Raw genomic sequence first — 19,362 nt, 5'->3', positions numbered from 1 at the left:
AGAATGCAAAAGTCAGTTCTTATTTGATGCTGAAAAGGATCTAAAATAGATAAATAAATCAGTGAATTTTGATACTTATTTCATGTGTATTACATATAGGGATAAAGCAGATACATTTACTGATCTTCAGAAGAACAGCCTTACCTTATTAAATTCTGATTTTGGAAGAAGGAGGCACACGTTGTACCTATGTGCTCTATACTCCAGCTCATGTATATCAAAGGTGATGGCCTCTGGAATAGCCAGGATGATAGAGAGAACCCAGATACTGATGATCTCTAAGGCTGTCAATAGAGGGACCCCGATTCCCTGAACCCGGCTCCAGGAGATGACAGCCCGATACCTGTTTCATGACAACAAGAGTCTCAGGTTCATTTAAACAGAATGAGTCCTTTTATATATTCACCTCTATCCTCCACAATCTATACAAAACATGTAAGTGGTAAATATATAATACATATTTATCAGTGTGTTATAGAACATAAATGCATTAAAGGGTTCCAATTATGACCAGAAGTGAAGTTTGACCAGTTCATCAACACTGCCTGAACCTCAAAACCTGTTACTGTCTGGAAATATACTACCCCTGCCTGTTGTTCCATGTAAGGTTTACATTACATAGAATTTACAGCACAGAAACAGGCTATTCAGCCCAACTGGTCTGTGCTGGAGTTTATGCTCCACACGAGCCTTCTCCCACTCTATTTATTTCATTTAACGTTAACAGCATATCCTTCTATTCCTTTCTCTCTCATGTACTTATCTAGCTTCCCTTAAACGCATCTATGCTAGTTGGCTCAAATACTCTAAGTTCCACATTCTCACCACTCTCTGAGCAAAGAAGTTTCTCTTGAATTCCTCACTGGATTTATTAGTGACTATCTTATATTTATTCTGTGGTCCCACGTCCACCAATGGGGAATTGAGCATGCAGGGAATGTGGGTAAGAGAAACAGGAAAACAGAATTGTAGCCCTATCTCCAACTGCAAGCTTTCCCACTGGGATTGTGCAAAAAGGTCAGTAATATAAATCTACGTGGGTCCTGAAAATCCATGTGCCTTCCCCTATACTCTCACTGTAAGTCAGGTCAGGTGGCAGTGCAGAGGAAAACCCATGAATAAGGTCAGAGCACAGATCTGCTGGGTCCCAGCTTCTGCTCCTAAGTTCTGTGGGGCCTAGTTTGGATGGATTCTCAGTCTACACGGTGCATATCAGAGGGGGCGTGGCCAGGAGGATGAGACCATCAAGTCAGGAGTGTCTTCTATCCTGACTTGGCATTCATTGGAAGTGCAGTGTGCCAGGTGAAAGGAGCTTCTCCAGGCCGGCAGATATTCAGCCCACGTGGGGGTCCAGGCTAAGGCTTGGCATGAAACCCCATAGAGTGAAGCCAGCATAGAGGAGGATGCAGCCCCTTTAGAAAGGGATCACTTTAAACTCACAGGCTGTGAATGTAAAGAACAGCAGCTGCCCAGCATTGATTTCAATGTCAAGCACTGCCCCCCAACATTGGCTGGCAACCGAAAAACAGACACCCGCCAAAAATATCGAAAGTTTTTCTTTATTCGTTCATGGGATGTGGGCATCGCTGGCAAGGCCAGCATTTATTGCCCATCCTTAATTGCCCTTGAGAAAGCGGTGGTGAGCCGCCTTCTTCAACCGCTGCAGTCCTTGTGGTGAAGGTACTCCCACAGTGCTGTTAGGGAAGCAGTGCCAGGATTTTGATCCAGCGACGATGAAGTAATGGCAATATATTTCCAAGTCAGGATGGTGTGTAACTTGAAGGGGAACTGGCTGCCCTTGTCCTTCTAGAGGTCGCAGGTTTGGGAGGTGGTGTCGAAGAAGCCTTGGCGAGTTGCTGCAGTGCATCTTGCAGATGGTACACACTGCAGCCATGGTGCACTAGTGGTGGAGGGATTGAATGTTTAAGGTGGTGGATGGGGTGCCGATCAAGCGGGCCGCTTTGTCCTGAATTGTGTCCAGCTTCTTGAGTGTTGTTGGAGCTGCACTCATTCAGGCAAGTGGAGAGTATTCCATTACACTCCTGACTTGTGCCTTGTATACATTCTAGGGAAATTACACTCCTTGTATACATTATGGGGAAATTACACTCCTTGTATACATTCTAGGGAATTACTCTCCTTATATACATTCTAGGGAATTACTCTCCTTGTATGAATGGAGATCACCCCCAAAACATAGTAAAACTTTAAAGGCAAAAAATTCAGTATCGCCCCGTTTGGGGTGCCATTATCGGCCGTGCGCAAAGTTTAGCGCCTGGCGCCAATTATCGCCTCTGACGGCAAACTTGGCTTTTATCACCCCGGAGGTGATTGGAGTGCTAAATCAGGCGCTTCACACCTCTCTTAAGGCGCTAACGCCGAGGAGCAAGGCACTACCTCAGAGCGCTGGCGAAGCTCATGTGATGTCAGCATGCAATGGAACACAGGCACAATGGTGCCGGCCAGTTCTTAAAGGGGAAGGTTGATCTTGCTCTCCATCCACATCCTGCTCATTGCAGCCTAAAATCTCGGCCTGGAGAGACCTGTACATCAAATCTGCTGGAAAGAACAATGGAGAGGCCCAGGGAAAGAGCTCAGAGTGCAGCCCCCACAGTCTCTTCTAAATCGATACAAGGAAGGGCAAATCAAAATGAACCTGCAAAGTGCTGCTCAGTACCTAAAACTCCTTCACACAGCATTGAATCTCTCCAGAAGTCTCTCTCTCAGAATGCGTGGTGCAAAAATGTCACCAACAAAAAAAGGCAGGAAGCGGTCGCCTTTAAATAGCGCTCCCCCAGTCCCTTCCTAGCTGTAAAACGCTTCTCTCAACCTGTCGTTGCTAGCGGCAGGCGGTAAGGCAGGGGGCACCACTCAATATCTGCTCCGGGGCGCTACCGGGGCGTTGCGCACTCGACTGACGCATGATCTGCCGGCGCAGGAGATCGTGGCGGTAGTGTTTAGCGCCACCGCAAAATGTCTAGTTAATTTCGCGAGCAGCGCAAACATCGCCGCGCCCGGCCGCTAGTTGCTTTGCGCCCCATTAGCGCCCTCTTAAGGCGCTAACAGGAGGCGCAAACTAACTGAATTTTTCCCCCTAAATAAATTTTTTTTTTTAATCACATTTTTAAAATGACTTGAAAGTACAATAAATTAACTATTTTAAACAAAACTTTAAATTTTTGAAAAAAATAATTTTTTTACGGGCTAAAAATAAACTTACCTTTTAAAAAATATTTTAAACTGATAAATCACTGGAAAATTTTTTTAAAACTTTTTTTCAAACTCTTATGCGCAAGCATTGTAAGGGTTTTCTGCGGGCAGAGGGTCTCCAAAAAGCGGAACTATCCGCCCGCAGAGGCCCTTCTCCCAGGCAGCCGGAGGATCTGTCAAGAGCTTTCTTGTCAGGTCGGAAATGCCGGTTTCCAGCGCATTCGCAGTGCATGCCTGAAACTGGCATTTCCGATGTTGGAAAATTACACTCCTTGTATACATTCTAGGGAAATTACATTTCTTGTATACATTATGGGGAAATTACACACTTGGTATACATTATGGGGAAATTACACTCCTTGTATACATTATGGGGAAATTACACACTTGGTATACATTATGGGGAAATTACACTCCTTGTATACATTATGGGGAAATTACACACTTTGTATACATTCTAGGGAATTACTCTCCTTGTATACATTCTAGGGAATTACTCTCCTTATATACATTCTAGGGAATTACTCTCCTTATATACATTCTAGGGAATTACTCTCCTTGTATACATTCTAGGGAATTACACTCCTTGTATACATTCTAGGGAAATTACACTCCTTGTATACATTCTAGGGAAAATACACTGCTTGTATACATTCTAGGGAATTTACTCTCCTTGTGTACATTTTGGGAAATTACACTCCTTGTATACATTCTAGGGAATTACAGCCCTTGTAGATAGTATGGGGAAATTACACTCCTTGTATACATTATGGGGAAATTACACTCCTTGTATACATTCTAGGGAAATTGCACTCCTTGTATACATTATGGGGAAATTACTCTCCTTGTATACATTATGGGGAAATTACACCCCTTGTATACATTATGGGGAAATTACACACCTTGTATACATTCTAGGGAAATTACACTCCTTGTATACATTCTAGGGAAATTACACTCCTTGTATACATTCTAGGGAAATTACACACCTTGTTTACATTATGGGGAAATTACACACCTTGTATACATTCTAGGGAAATTACACTCCTTGTACACATTATGGGGAAATTACACACCTTGTATACATTATGGGGAAATTACACATCTTTTATACATTCTAGGGAAATTACACTCCTTGTATACATTCTAGGGAAATTACACTCCTTGTATACATTATGGGGAAATTACACACCTTGTATACATTCTAGGGAAATTACTCTCCTTGTATACATTCTAGGGAAATTACACACCTTGTATACATTCTAGGGAAATTACACATCTTTTATACATTCTAGGGAAATTACACTCCTTGCATACATTCTAGGGAAATTACACTCCTTGTATACATTCTAGGGAAATTACACTCCTTGTATACATTATGGGGAAATTACACTCCTTGTATACATTCTAGGGAAATTACACACCTTGTATACATTATGGGGAAATTACACTCTTTGTATACATTCTAGGGAAATTACACACCTTGTATACATTCTAGGGAAATTACACACCTTGTATACATTCTAGGGAAATTACACTCCTTGTATACATTCTAGGGAAATTACACACCTTGTATACATTCTAGGGAAATTACACATCTTGTATACATTCTAGGGAAATTACACACCTTGTATACATTCTAGGGAAATTACACTCCTTGTATACATTCGAGGGAAATTACACACCTTGTATACATTCTAGGGAAATTACACTCTTTATATACATTCTAGGGAAATTACACACCTTGTATACATTCTAGGGAAATTACACACCTTGTATACATTCTAGGGAAATTACACTCCTTGTATACATTCGAGGGAAATTACACACCTTGTATACATTCTAGGGAAATTACACTCTTTATATACATTCTAGGGAAATTACACACCTTGTATACATTCTAGGGAAATTACACACCTTGTATACATTCTAGGGAAATTACACACCTTGTATACATTCTAGGGAAATTACACTCCTTGTATACATTCTAGGGAAATTACACTCCTTGTATACATTCTAGGGAAATTACACTCCTTGTATACATTATGGGGAAATTACACACATTGTATACATTATGGGGAAATTACACTCTTTGTATACATTCTAGGGAAATTACACACCTTGTATACATTCTAGGGAAATTACACTCCTTGTATACATTCGAGGGAAATTACTCTCCTTGTATACATTATGGGGAAATTACACACCTTGTATACATTCTAGGGAAATTACATACCTTGTATACATTTTAGGGAAATTACACTCCTTGTGTACATTATGGTAAATTACATTCCTTGTATACATTCTAAGGAAATTACACTCCTTGTTTACATTATGGGAAATTACACTCCTTGTATACATTCTAAGGAAATTACACTCCTTGTTTACATTCTAGGGAATTACAGCCCTTGTAGATAGTATGGGGAAATTGCAATCCTTGTATACATTATGGGGAAATTACAATCCTTGTATACATTGTAGGAAAATTACACTCCTTGTATACATTCTAGGGAAATTACACTCCTTGTATACATTCTAGGGAAATTACACTCCTTGTATACATTCTAGGGGAATTACTGTAGTGTCCGTGTGTAGATAAAGACACTGAAGACAGGAGTTGGTTCATAGGTATTTACTAAGCAAGTCTGGTGGGGGGTTTCTAAAGAATATACACAATACACAGGCTTATATAGCCCAAGTGGCAATTACCGGCATTACGCACACCTGGGGCTCTTAAAGGCACATACACCATAATTGCTCTTAAAGGCACATACACCACAATTCCTCCCCTTCTAGCTAACTAGTACATCATATTTTAAGTAATTATTAATTCCATGTTATATGCAAAATAATATACATTGCTGTATTAATTAATTATAAGTTAGTCTCGCAGGAGGCTTCCTGACTCGGTCCGGATAACGCCTCGGGGGTGTAGTAGTTTCTGGTGGTGTAGTAGGTTCTTCTGGCAAGGCTGATTCGGCTTGAAGGCCAGTGTCGGGTTCATCGGGCTCCAGTATCACCGGATCGGAGGTAGATATGGGTATCTCTACTTCATCGTTAGATGTATAGCGTGGTGGTGTAGGTTGTCCCTTTTCGGATGACTTGATGATTTGGTCAGCATGGCGCCTTATTATGCTGTCTCCGATGTCCACGGTATACATCAGTGGTCCTAATCGTGTGCAGATAGTTCCAGGCTGCCATTTCTCGGTACGGTAGTCCCGGGCCAAAACCGGTTGGCCTATCTGGAAGACCCTAGTTGGCCTTTCATTCATGCCCTGAAACTGCCGGTTCTCCACGTCCCTTCGGATGTTGGGCTTGACCAAATCCAGCCGGCATCTTAGGTTTCTATTGTAGAACATCATGGCGGGAGTTTGGTTAGTAACCATATGCGTTGCATTCCTATATGCAAATAAGAAGTTATCCACCTTGTGCTGAAGTTTTATGTCTTCATTACCCATGGCCTTGATGGCCTTCTTGAAGGTCTGGACAAGCCTTTCAGCCAATCCATTGGTGGCGGGATGGTATGGGGCGGACATGTAGTGCTTTACCCCATTGTTCTTTAAGAACTTTCTGAATTCTTCGGACACAAATTGCGGTCCATTATCAGAACATATCTGCTCCGGCAGCCCATTCCTGGCAAATATGGTCCTTAATACTGTGATGGTTTTTTCCGTGGTGGTGGAGGACATCTTTATTACCTCCGGCCACTTGGAGTGTGCATCAACTGCGATTAAGAACATTGAGTCCATAAATGGACCAGCAAAGTCGATGTGCACCCTTTGCCAGGGAGATGAGGGCCACTCCCATGGATGTAGAGGGGCCTGTGGCGGAGCATTTTGGACCTTCTGGCATCCTAGGCAGCTCTTGGTCATGTCTTCGATGTCTCCATCGATACCTGGCCACCATACAAACGCCCTAGCTAGGTTCTTCATTTTCACTCCACCCAGATGCCCCTCGTGAAGCTCCTTTAGCACTTTATCCTGGAGTTTGGGTGGAATCACCACTCTGGATCCACACATCAAGGTTCCTCGGCACACTGACAGCTGTTCTCTTCTTTGCGAGAATGCTGGCAACAGTGGTTCGCCATGTGCTGGCCATCCCTTCACTGTTAAATCGTAGACCCGTGAGAGAGTAGGGTCATTTCTTGTCTCCCTTTTAATGGCAGAATTTGTCACCGGTAGACATTCCACTATGGTAGAGTGAAATATCTCTACTGGGTCCACTGTAGGTGCCTCTTCTATCGTTGGCAACGGTAGGCGTGATAAACCGTCAGCATTCCCATGCTGTTTTGACCCCTTGTATTCAATGTTGTATTGGTGTGCTCCTAGAAAAAGGGACCACCTCTGTAGTCTTTGTGCCGTCATAATGGGGACACCTTTTTTAGGGTTGAATATGGAGATGAGGGGTTGATGGTCAGTCAGCAAGGTAAATTTTTGTCCGTGTAGGTAATGGTTGAATTTCTTCACTCCCCATACCAGGCTGAGTGCTTCCCTGTCTATCTGGGCATAGTTACGCTCAGCTGAGTTCAATGAGCGTGACGCAAAAGCTATCGGCCGTTCCGAGCCATCAGGGAATCTATGGGACAATACTGCTCCTATGCCGTAAGGGGATGCATCGCACGCCAGTCTGATTGGTAGTGATGGGTTGTAATGAGCCAAAATTTTCTCGGATGTGATTAAGTCTTTACATTTATGGAAGGCACGTTTACAGTCTTCGTTCCATTTCCAAATCACTCCTGTCTGTAGAAGATCATTAAGAGGGTGTAGAATAGTTGATAAGTTTGGTAAAAATTTATGATAGTAATTTATTAATCCCAGGAATGACCTTAATTGTGAAACATTTTCAGGTGCTGGGGCTTTTATAACTGCTTCAATTTTTTCAGGTGACTTATGCAACCCTTCCTTATTAATTATGTGGCCACAATATGATATCTGATTTTGGAAAAATTCGCACTTGGGGCGATTTGCTCGTAGGCCCCGTTCTTTCAGCCTAGTGAGCACCTGCTCCAAATTGGCAAGGTGCTCGTTGTCGTTTTCTCCTGTTATAAGGATGTCGTCTAGGTAGCATTGAGTCCCCGGAATCCCTTGCAGGACTTGCTCCATAGCTCTTTGCCAGATAGCTGGAGCTGATGCTATTCCAAAAACCAGTCGATTGTACTGGTACAGGCCTTTGTGTGTGTTTATTGTGAGATACATTTTAGAGGTCTCCTCAACCTCCATCTGTAGATATGCCTGTGCCAAGTCAATTTTTGTGAAACGTTTCCCTCCGGATAGTGAGGCGAAAATATCTTCTATCCTCGGAAGAGGATACTGTACCGTGTGAAGGACCGGGTTTACAGTCACCTTAAAGTCCCCACAGATGCGAATTTTTTTCTGTTCCTCAGAGTTATTTTTCAATGTTTTTTTCATGACTGGAACGATGGGTGTTGCCCATTCGCTCCAATCTATTTTGGATAATACGCCTGCCTTTTCCAAATTCTTCAGCTCTGCCTCGACTGCCGGATGTATTGCATATGGCACCGGTCTTGCCTTAAAAAATTTTGGAATTGCTGGATCTTCCACTTTTATTGAGGCAGTGATGCCTTTCAAGGTTCCTAGTTTCTCTTGAAACACTTCTTTGGCGTTGGCCAAGATGTCTTTTAATCGTTCAGGTATGATGTCATCATTGTTTTTTTCCTTACTGGTCACCGTCAGTGTCTGAATGGAGTGCCAGTCTAAACGTATCTTCCTTATCCATTCACGTCCCAACAACGGTGGACCACCATCTTGTAGAATGTATAAATACAACTTATGTATTTCTTTGCCGTTGTATACCACAGGCACCCTTATTTTTCCTTTGGGGTAGACTTTCTGCCCCGTATATGTTTTTAAGATAATGGATGTGTCTTTTAGAGGTATATGCGAAAATAGCCTCTCGTAATCTCGTCGATTTATTACGGTTAGAGCTGATCCTGCATCTAGCTCCATTTTAACTGGGGACCCTGCTATTGTGAGGGTAACCCAAATGGTTTGGTAATCCTCTTTGGCAAGTACATTATGTAATTTGAGACAGCTTAGTCTCTTGTTTCCGGAGTCGCTATCGCTATTCTGGTCTTCGGAGCTACTGTCCGCCATCATTTGTACCTTCCTGTACTTTTCTTTATTGATTATTTGTTTTCTGTCAGTGGATTTATTTTGTCCAGATTGGCAAACCCGTGCAACGTGTCCAATCTTACCACATTGCCTGCATGCTTTGCCCTTGAACCAGCAGTCCCTCTGGTTATGGGTGGATCTGCCGCAGCGATAACATCTTCCGAACTCCTGTGTCATTTTATATGTGCCGAAGTCCTGTGTCTCTTGTTGTATCTCTGCAGCTCCTTTTGCTGCTGCTTCGTATGATACAGCCATACTGAAAGCTTTGTCCAATGTTAAATCTTTTTCAGAAAGCAGTCTTTTTTGTGTTCCTTCACTTAAGAGACCGCAAACAAATTTCTCTCGAAGATAATCCGATAGTCCTGCTCCGAATTGGCAGTACTTTGATAGCTTTCTTAATTCGGTTAGGTAATCAGCGTTACTTTCATTCTTGTGTTGATTTCTCTTGAAGAACTTGAATCGTTCCGCTATCAGCAGCGGTGTTGGGTTTAAATGCTCCTGCAGGGTATCAACAATTTCTTTAAAAGTCTTGTCCTTTGGTTTGGCTGGAGTGATTAAATTTCGTAACAGCCCGTATGTCTTCGCGCCCATTAAGTTCAGAAGTACTGAAGCTTTTTTTTCATCTGTTATTCCATTTGCAGTGCAATAAACCTCTACTCTTTCCACGTATGTGGTCCAATCTTCTATTTCGCCATCAAAAGCCTCAATATTACCAGATTTAGGCATTTCAGAAAAGATATGGCGCTTCCCGCGCTTTTTTTTTCTCTCTGTAGCAACGATATGGCGCTTCCTGCGCTTTCCCGCCGCTGCTACCGATAACAACGCTGTTGTACTGTGGTTTCCGTTTATTCACTGTTGGAGACTCGTTCCCGACGGAGGTCTAAACACTGACCTGCTTGCCGCGCCGGCCGTCTCTCGAGTGCACCCTCCCAGTCCGTTATTGCTTGCCTCCGATTTCGCTGCCTGTTTCAGCTGTAGAGCCTGCCGCTGGAGCTCCAGCCTGACGCCCAGGAAGGATTAGCGCAGTACCTGTCACCAGCTTGGCCAGCTGGTGAAACCACAGTTTCTCTTACTTCCTTGAGTCTTCTGGACGCTGGAGGAATCGATGTGCTTGAGGTGCTGCCGAATTGCAGGTAAGTCCGTTTCCACTTCGTCGCCACTGCAGTGTCCATGTGTAGATAAAGACACTGAAGACAGGAGTTGGTTCATAGGTATTTACTAAGCAAGTCTGGTGGGGGGGTTCTAAAGGATATACACAATACACAGGCTTATATAGCCCAAGTGGCAATTACCGGCATTACGCACACCTGGGGCCCTTAAAGGCACATACACCATAATTGCTCTTAAAGGCACATACACCACAATTACACTCCTTGTATACATTATGGGGAAATTACACACCTTGTATACTTTCAAGGGAAATTAGACTCCTTGTATACATTCTAGGGAAATTACTCTCCTTGTATACATTATGGGGAAGTTACACTCTTTGTATACATTCTAGGGAAATTACACTCCTTGTATACATTCTAGGGAAATTACACTCCTTGTATACATTCGAGGGAAATTACTCTCCTTGTATACATTATGGGGAAATCACACACCTTGTATACATTCTAGGGAAATTACACACCTTGTATACATTCTAGGGAAATTACACTCCTTGTATACATTCTAGGGAAATTACACTCCTTGTTTACATTATGGGGAAATTACACTCCTTGTATACATTCTGGGGAAATTACTCTCCTTGTATACATTCTGGGGAAATTACACTCCCCGTATACATTCTAGGGAAATTACACTCCTTGTAGATAGTATGGGGAAATTACACTCCTTGTATACATTATGGGGAAATTACACACCTTGTATACATTATGGGGAAATTACAATCCTTGTATACATTCTAGGGAAATTACACTCCTTGTATACATTCTAGGGAAATTACAATCCTTGTGTACATTATGGGGAAAGTACAGTCCTTGTATGCATTCTAGGGAAATTACACTCCTTGTATACATTCTGGGGAAATTACACTCCTTGTAGATAGTATGGGGAAATTACAATCCTTGTATACATTCTAGGGAAATTACACTCCTTGTATACATTATGGGGAAATTACAATCCTTGTATACATTCTGGGGAAATTACACCCCTTGTATACATTATGGGGAAATTACACACCTTGTATACATTCTAGGGAAATTACACTCCTTGTATACATTCTAGGGAAATTACAGTCCTTGTATACATTCTAGGGAAATTACACTCCTTGTATACATTATGGGGAAATTACACACCTTGTATACATTCTAGGGAAATTACACACCTTGGCCTAGAAATTCACTAGCCTTAGCGCCGCTTTTGAGGCGCTAGAGGGACTAGCGCCAGAGTTATGGCCAGTTCAAAAATTCCCTGGGGCCCTAAAGCGGCGTTGCACCGGTAGCGCTGCGCCGGCACCGATGACGTCATCGGTGTGCGCAGCGTCCCGGTTGCCATGCCGACGGGCCCCAGCACCGAAATTCAGTTGCGGCCGCCTCGCCCGTGGCAGCCGCAACTAAGACTCTGGCAACAGAGTCCAACATGTGTTTGCGCCGGCGCATTAAAGGCCCCGCGGCGGCCGGCCGCTTTCCCGCCGGCCGCCTGCCCGCAGCTCCCTCCCCGGACTTCTCCACCACCCCCCCCCGGAACAGATGCAAGCCCGGCACTTGTCCGAGGTGCCGGGCTCATTTTTGAAGAGATTTGCGCGGGCCGCGGCCGGGTGCAGGCAGCTCCTCCTTAACGGAAGGAGGAGGCCTGCACTTCCCGAGCCTGCCGCACCGCAGCGGGCGCCGCAGCGCCGGAATAGCGCCGCAATGCGGCGCGTTGCGCCAGTTTTCAGGCGCTAAAACCCTTCAGTAGCGCCGGCAGCCGTTTGGGCGCGGCGCAACTGAATTTTTGGCGCGCGCAAAGGGACTTAGCGCCGGCGCTAACTTCCAGCGCTAAAGCCCTGGCGCAGCGCAAACTCAATTTCTAGGCCCTTGTATACATTCTAGGGAAATTACACTCCTTGTATACATTCTAGGGAAATTACACTCCTTCTATACATTATGGGGAAATTACACACCTTGTATACATTATGGGGAAATTACACACCTTGTATAATTCTAGGGAAATTACACTCCTTGTATACATTCTAGGGAAATTACACACCTTGTATACATTCTAGGGAAATTACACTCCTTGTATACATTCTAGGGAAATTACACTCCTTGTATACATTGTAGGGAAATTACACTCCTTGTATACATTATGGGGAAATTACACACCTTGTATACATTCTAAGGAAATTACACTCCTTGTATACATTCAAGGGAAATTACACTCCTTGTATACATTATGGGGAAATTACAGTCCTTGTATACATTCTAGGGAAATTACACTCCTTGTATACATTCTGGGGAAATTACACTCCTTGTATACATTCTAGGGAAATTACACTCCTTGTAGATAGTATGGGGAAATTACAATACTTGTATACATTCTAGGGAAATTACACTCCTTGTATACATTATGGGGAAATTACAATCCTTGTATACATTCTGGGGAAATTACACCCCTTGTATACATTATGGGGAAATTACACACCTTGTATACATTCTAGGGAAATTACACTCCTTGTATACATTCTAGGGAAATTACACTCCTTGTATACATTCTAGGGAAATTACACTCCTTGCATACATTATGGGGAAATTACACACCTTGTATACATTCTAGGGAAATTACACACCTTGTATACATTCTAGGGAAATTACACTCCTTGTATACATTCTAGGGAAATTACACACCTTGTATACATTATGGGGAAATTACACACCTTGTATACATTCTAGGGAAATTACACATCTTTTATACATTCTAGGGAAACTACACTCCTTGTATGCATTCTAGGGAAATTACACTCCTTGTATACATTCTAGGGAAATTACTCTCCTTGTATACATTATGGGGAAATTACACTCCTTGTATAATTCTAGGGAAATTACTCTCTTTGTATACATTCTAGGGAAATTACACACCTAGTATACATTCTAGGGAAATTACACACCTTGTATACATTCTAGGGAAATTACACTCCTTGTATACATTCTAGGGAAATTACACCCCTTGCATACATTATGGGGAAATTACACTCTTTGTATACATTCTAGGGAAATTACACTCTTTGTATACATTCTAGGGAAATTACACACCCTGTATACATTCTAGGGAAATTACACACCTTGTATACATTCTAGGGAAATTACACTCCTTGTATACATTCTAGGGAAATTACACACCTTGTATACATTATGGGGAAATTACACACCTTGTATACATTCTAGGGAAATTACACTCCTTGTATACATTCGAGGGAAATTACTCTCCTTGTATACATTCTAGGGAAATTACACACCTTGTATACATTATAGGGAAATTACATACCTTGTATACATTTTAGGGAAATTACACTCCTTGTGTACATTATGGTAAATTACATTCCTTGTATACATTCTAAGGAAATTACACTCCTTGTTTACATTATGGGAAATTACACTCCTTGTATACATTCTAAGGAAATTACACTCCTTGTTTACATTATGGGGAAATTACAATCCTTGTATACATTCTAGGGAATTACAGCCCTTGTAGATAGTATGGGGAAATTACAATCCTTGTATACATTATGGGGAAATTACAATCCTTGTATACATTTTAGGGAAATTACACTCCTTGTATACATTCTAGGGAAATTACTCTCCTTGTATACATTATGGGGAAATTACACCCCTTGTATATATTCTAGGGAAATTACTCTCCTTGTATACATTATGGGGAAATTACACACTTTGTATACATTCTAGGGAAATTACACACCTTGTATACATTATGGGGAAATTACACTCCTTGTATACATTCTAGGGAAATTACACACCTTGTATACATTCTAGGGAAATTACTCTCCTTGTATACATTCTAGGGAAATTACACACCTTGTATACATTCTAAGGAAATTACACTCCTTGTATACATTCTAGGGAAATTACACACCTTGTATACATTATGGGGAAATTACACCCCTTGTATACATTCTAGGGAAATTACTCTCCTTGTATACATTCTAGGGAAATTACACACCTTGTATACATTCTAGGGAAATTACACTCCTTGTATACATTCTAGGGAAATTACACACCTTGTATACATTCGAGGGAAATTACTCTCCTTGTATACATTATGGGGAAGTTACACTCTTTGTATACATTCTAGGGAAATTACACTCCTTGTATACATTCTAGGGAAATTACACTCCTTGTATACATTCGAGGGAAATTACTCTCCTTGTATACATTATGGGGAAATTACACACCTTGTATACATTCTAGGGAAATTACACACCTTGTATACATTCTAGGGAAATTACACTCCTTGTATACATTCTAGGGAAATTACACTCCTTGTTTACATTATGGGGAAATTACACTCCCCGTATACATTCTAGGGAAATTACACTCCTTGTATACATTATGGGGAAATTACAATCCTTGTTTACATTCTAGGGAAATTACACTCCTTGTATACATTCTAGGGAAATTACACTCCTTGTATACATTATGGGGAAATTACAGTCATTGTATACATTCTAGGGAAATTACACTCCTTGTATACATTCTGGGGAAATTACACTCCTTGTATACATTCTAGGGAAATTACACTCCTTGTATACATTATGGGGAAATTACAATCCTTGTATACATTCTGGGGACATTACACCCCTTGTATACATTATGGGGAAATTACACACCTTGTCTACATTCTAGGGAAATTACACTCCTTGTATACATTATGGGGAAATTACACACCTTGTATACATTATGGGGAAATTACACACCTTGTATACATTCTAGGGAAATTACACATCTTTTATACATTCTAGGGAAACTACACTCCTTGTATACATTCTAGGGAAATTACACTCCTTGTATACATTTTGGGAAATTACTCTCCTTGTATACATTATGGGGAAATTACACTCCTTGTATAATTCTAGGGAATTTACACTCCTTGTATACATTCTAGGGAAATTACACACCTTGTATACATTCTAGGGAAATTACACCCCTTGTATACATTCTAGGGAAATTACACTCCTTGTATACATTTTTGGGAAATTACACTCCTTGTATACATTATGGGGAAATTACACACCTTGTATACATTCTAGGGAAATTACACTCCTTGTATACATTCTAGGGAAATTACAATCCTTGTATACATTATGGGGAAATGACAGTCCTTGTATACATTCTAGGGAAATTACACTCCTTGTATACATTCTGGGGAAATTACACTCCTTGTATACATTCTAGGGAAATTACACTCCTTGTATACATTCTAGGGAAATTACACTCCTTGTATACAATCTAGGGAAATTACTCTCTTTGTATACATTATGGGGAAATTACACACCTTGTATACATTCTAGGGAAATTACACACCTTGGCCTATAAATTCGGTGACGCCCCGCCAGCACGTTTGCGCCGGAAATTTAGCGCCCGCCGCCGAGCCAGTTGTGCCCGCCCCAAATTTCACTTTCAGCGCCCCAAAGCGGAAGCGGGCGCTGGTACAGGGTGTGCCCGCCCCGCTTGGGGCGCTGAAAGTGAATATTCAGCGCTGCCGGTCCCGCTGCGCCACCCGATGCGGAGCGGCAGGCTGCTGTACTGCAGGCCTCCCCCTTCTCTTAAGGGGGAGGTGCCTGCAACGGCCGGAGCCCCGTTGAAAGTGCCGGCAAAAGAGCCCGGCACAACGGCGAAGTGCCGGGCTCCACGGAAAACAGCCGGCAATGCCGCTGGGGGGGGGGGGTGGAGGAGGCCGGGGAAGGAGGTGCGGGCAGGCGGCCGCCGAAAAAGCGGCCGGCCGCACCTCCGCTTTAAATAGCGCCACTAAGGCTGCAGCACGGCCAGGTTTTCAAAACGTTGTTAGCGGCCGCCAGGGAAGAGGCAGCCGCTACTGAAGATGGGGATCGGCGTGGTTTCGGGCGGTACCGGGGCGCTGCGCACACCGATGACGTCATCGGTGCTGGCGCAGCGCTACCGGCTTACGCCGATTTAAAGGCCCACCTAATTTCAGCGGCGACGCAACTTCCGGCGCAACCCACTCTTGCGCCCCTAAATGGGCGCAAACCCAAGGGAATTTCTAGGCCCTTGTGTTCATTCTAGGGAAATTACACTCCTTGTGTACATTATGGGAAATTACATTCCTTGTATACATTCTAGGGAAATTACAGCCCTTGTAGATAGTATGGGGAAATTACACTCCTTGTATACATTATGGGGAAATTACACTCCTTGTATACATTATGGGGAAATTACAATCCTTGTATACATTCTAGGGAAATTACACTCCTTGTATACATTCTAGGGAAATTACACTCCTTGTATACATTATGGGGAAATTACACACCTTGTATACATTCTAGGGAAATTACTCTCCTTGTATACATTCCAGCGAAATTACACTCCTTGTATACATTATGGGGAAATTACACACCTTGTATACATTATGGGGAAATTACACACCTTGTATACATTCTAGGGAAATTACACATCTTTTATACATTCTAGGGAAACTACACTCCTTGTATACATTCTAGGGAAATTACTCTCCTTGTATACGTTATGGGGAAATTACACTCCTTGTATACATTCTAGGGAAATTACACTCCTTGTATACATTCTAGGGAAATTACACTCCTTGTATACATTCTAGGGAAATTACACTCCTTGTATACATTCTAGGGAAATTACACACCTTGTATACATTCCAGGGAAATTACACTCCTTGTGTACATTATGGGAAATTACATTCCTTGTATACATTCTAGGGAAATTACAGCCCTTGTAGATAGTATGGGGAAATTACACTCCTTGTATACATTATGGGGAAATTACACTCCTTGTATACATTATGGGGAAATTACACCCCTTGTATACATTATGGGGAAATTACACACCTTGTATACATTCTAGGGAAATTACACTCCTTGTATACATTCTAGGGAAATTACACTCCTTGTATACATTCTAAGGAAATTACACACCTTGTATACATTCTAGGGAATTTACTGTCCTTGTATACATTATGGGGAAATTACACCCCTTGTATACATTATGGGGAAATTACACACCTTGTATACATTCTAGGGAAATTACACTCCTTGTATACATTCTAGGGAAATTACTCTCCTTGTTTACATTATGGGGAAATTACTCTCCTTGTGTACATTCTAGGGAAATTACACACCTTGTATACATTCTAGGGAAATTACTCTCCTTGTGTACATTATGGGGAAATTACACTCCTTGTATACATTCTAGGGAAATTACACTCCTTGTATACATTCCAGGGAAATTACTCTCCTTGTGTGCATTATGGGGAAATTACACTCCTTGTATACATTCTAGGGAAATTACACTCCTTGTATACATTCCAGGGAAATTACTCTCCTTGTGTACATTATGGGGAAATTACACACCTTGTATACATTCTAGGGAAATTACACTCCTTGTATACATTCTAGGGAAATTACACACCTTGTGTACATTCTAGGGAAATTAAACTCCTTGTATACATTCTAGGGAAATTACACTCCTTGTATACATTCTAGGGAAATTAAACTCCTTGTATACATTCTCGGGAAATTACATTCCTTGTGTACATTATGGGGAAATTGCATTCCTTGTATACATTATGGGGAAATTACTCTCCTTGTATACATTAGAGGGAAATTACACACCTTGTATACATTCTAGGGAACTTACACTCCTTGTATATATTCTGGGGAAATTAATCTCCTTGTATACATTATGGGGAAATTACACCCCTTGTATACATTGTGCGGAAATTACACACCTTGTCTACATTCTAGGGAAATTAAACTCCTTGTATACATTCTAGGGAAATTACATTCCTTGTGTACATTCTAGGGAAATTACACTCCTTGTATACATTCTAGGGAAATTAAACTCCTTGGCCTAGAAATTGAGTTTTGACGCAGCCAGGGCTTTAGCGCCGGAAGTTAGTGCCGGCGCTAAGTCCCCCTGCGCGCGCCAAAAATTCAGTAGCGCCGCGCCCAAACGGCTGCCGGCGCTACTGGAGGGTTTCAGCGCCTCCCAATGGGCGCTAACTGCCCCATTGCGGCGCTGTTCCGGCGCTGTGGCACCCGATGCGGTGCGGCAGGCTGGGGACGTGCAGGCCTCCTCCTCCCGTTAAGGAGGAGCTGCCTGCACCCGGCCGCGGCCCGCGCAAATCAGCTTAAAAATGAGCCCGGCACCTCGGACAAGTGCCGGGCTTGCATCTGTTCCGGGGGGTGGGGGGGGGAGAAGTCCGGGGAGGGAGCTGCGGGCAGGCGGCCGGCGGGAAAGTGGCCGGCCGCCGCGGGGCCTTTAATGCGCCGGCGCAAACTGGAGTAAGGCACCTCTGACAGAACGTTGCTTGCGGCTGCCACGGGCGAGGCGGCCGCAACTCAATTTCGGAGTTCGGGCGGGTTACCACGGCAACCGGGACGCTGCGCACACCAATGACGTCATCGGTGCCGGCGCAGCGCTACCGGTGCAATGCCGATTTAGGGCCCCAGGGAATTTTTAAACTGGCCACAACTCTGGCACTAGTCCCTCTAGCGCCTCAAAAGCGGCGCTAAGGCAACTGAATTTCTAGGCCCTTGTATACATTCTAGGGAAATTACATTCCTTGTGTACATTATTGGGAAATTACATTCCTTGCATACATAGAAACATAGAAGATAGGAGCAGGAGTGGGCCATTCGGCCGCTCGAGCCTGCTCCGCCATTCAATGCGATCATGGCTGATCATCCAAATTCAGTACCCTGTCCCTGCTTTCTCCCCATACCCCTTGATCCCTTTAGCCTTAAGAAATATATCCAACTCCTTCTTGAATATATTAAATGAATTGGCCTCTACTGCCTTCTGTGGTAGAGAAT

General features: G+C 42.7%; 1 protein-coding gene across 1 annotated transcript in view; it reads right to left on the bottom strand.

Moving 5' to 3' along the window:
* The window catches only part of ednraa (endothelin receptor type Aa), an 84,381-nt gene that overhangs the window by 35,803 nt on the left and 29,216 nt on the right, over positions 1-19,362 (bottom strand). The window contains exon 3 of the mRNA XM_086011475.1: positions 145-343. Within this exon, the coding sequence (XP_085867601.1) occupies positions 145-343 (199 nt within the window). The remainder of the gene's footprint in view (positions 1-144; positions 344-19,362) is intronic.

The sequence above is a fragment of the Somniosus microcephalus genome, chromosome 2 (genome assembly GCF_052327205.1).
Source record: "Somniosus microcephalus isolate GS21.2 chromosome 2, FLI_Smic_1.0, whole genome shotgun sequence".
NCBI lineage: Eukaryota > Metazoa > Chordata > Chondrichthyes > Squaliformes > Somniosidae > Somniosus > Somniosus microcephalus.
The sequence above is the reverse complement of the archived record's forward strand: the minus strand, read 5'-3'. Positions and strand labels throughout refer to the sequence as shown.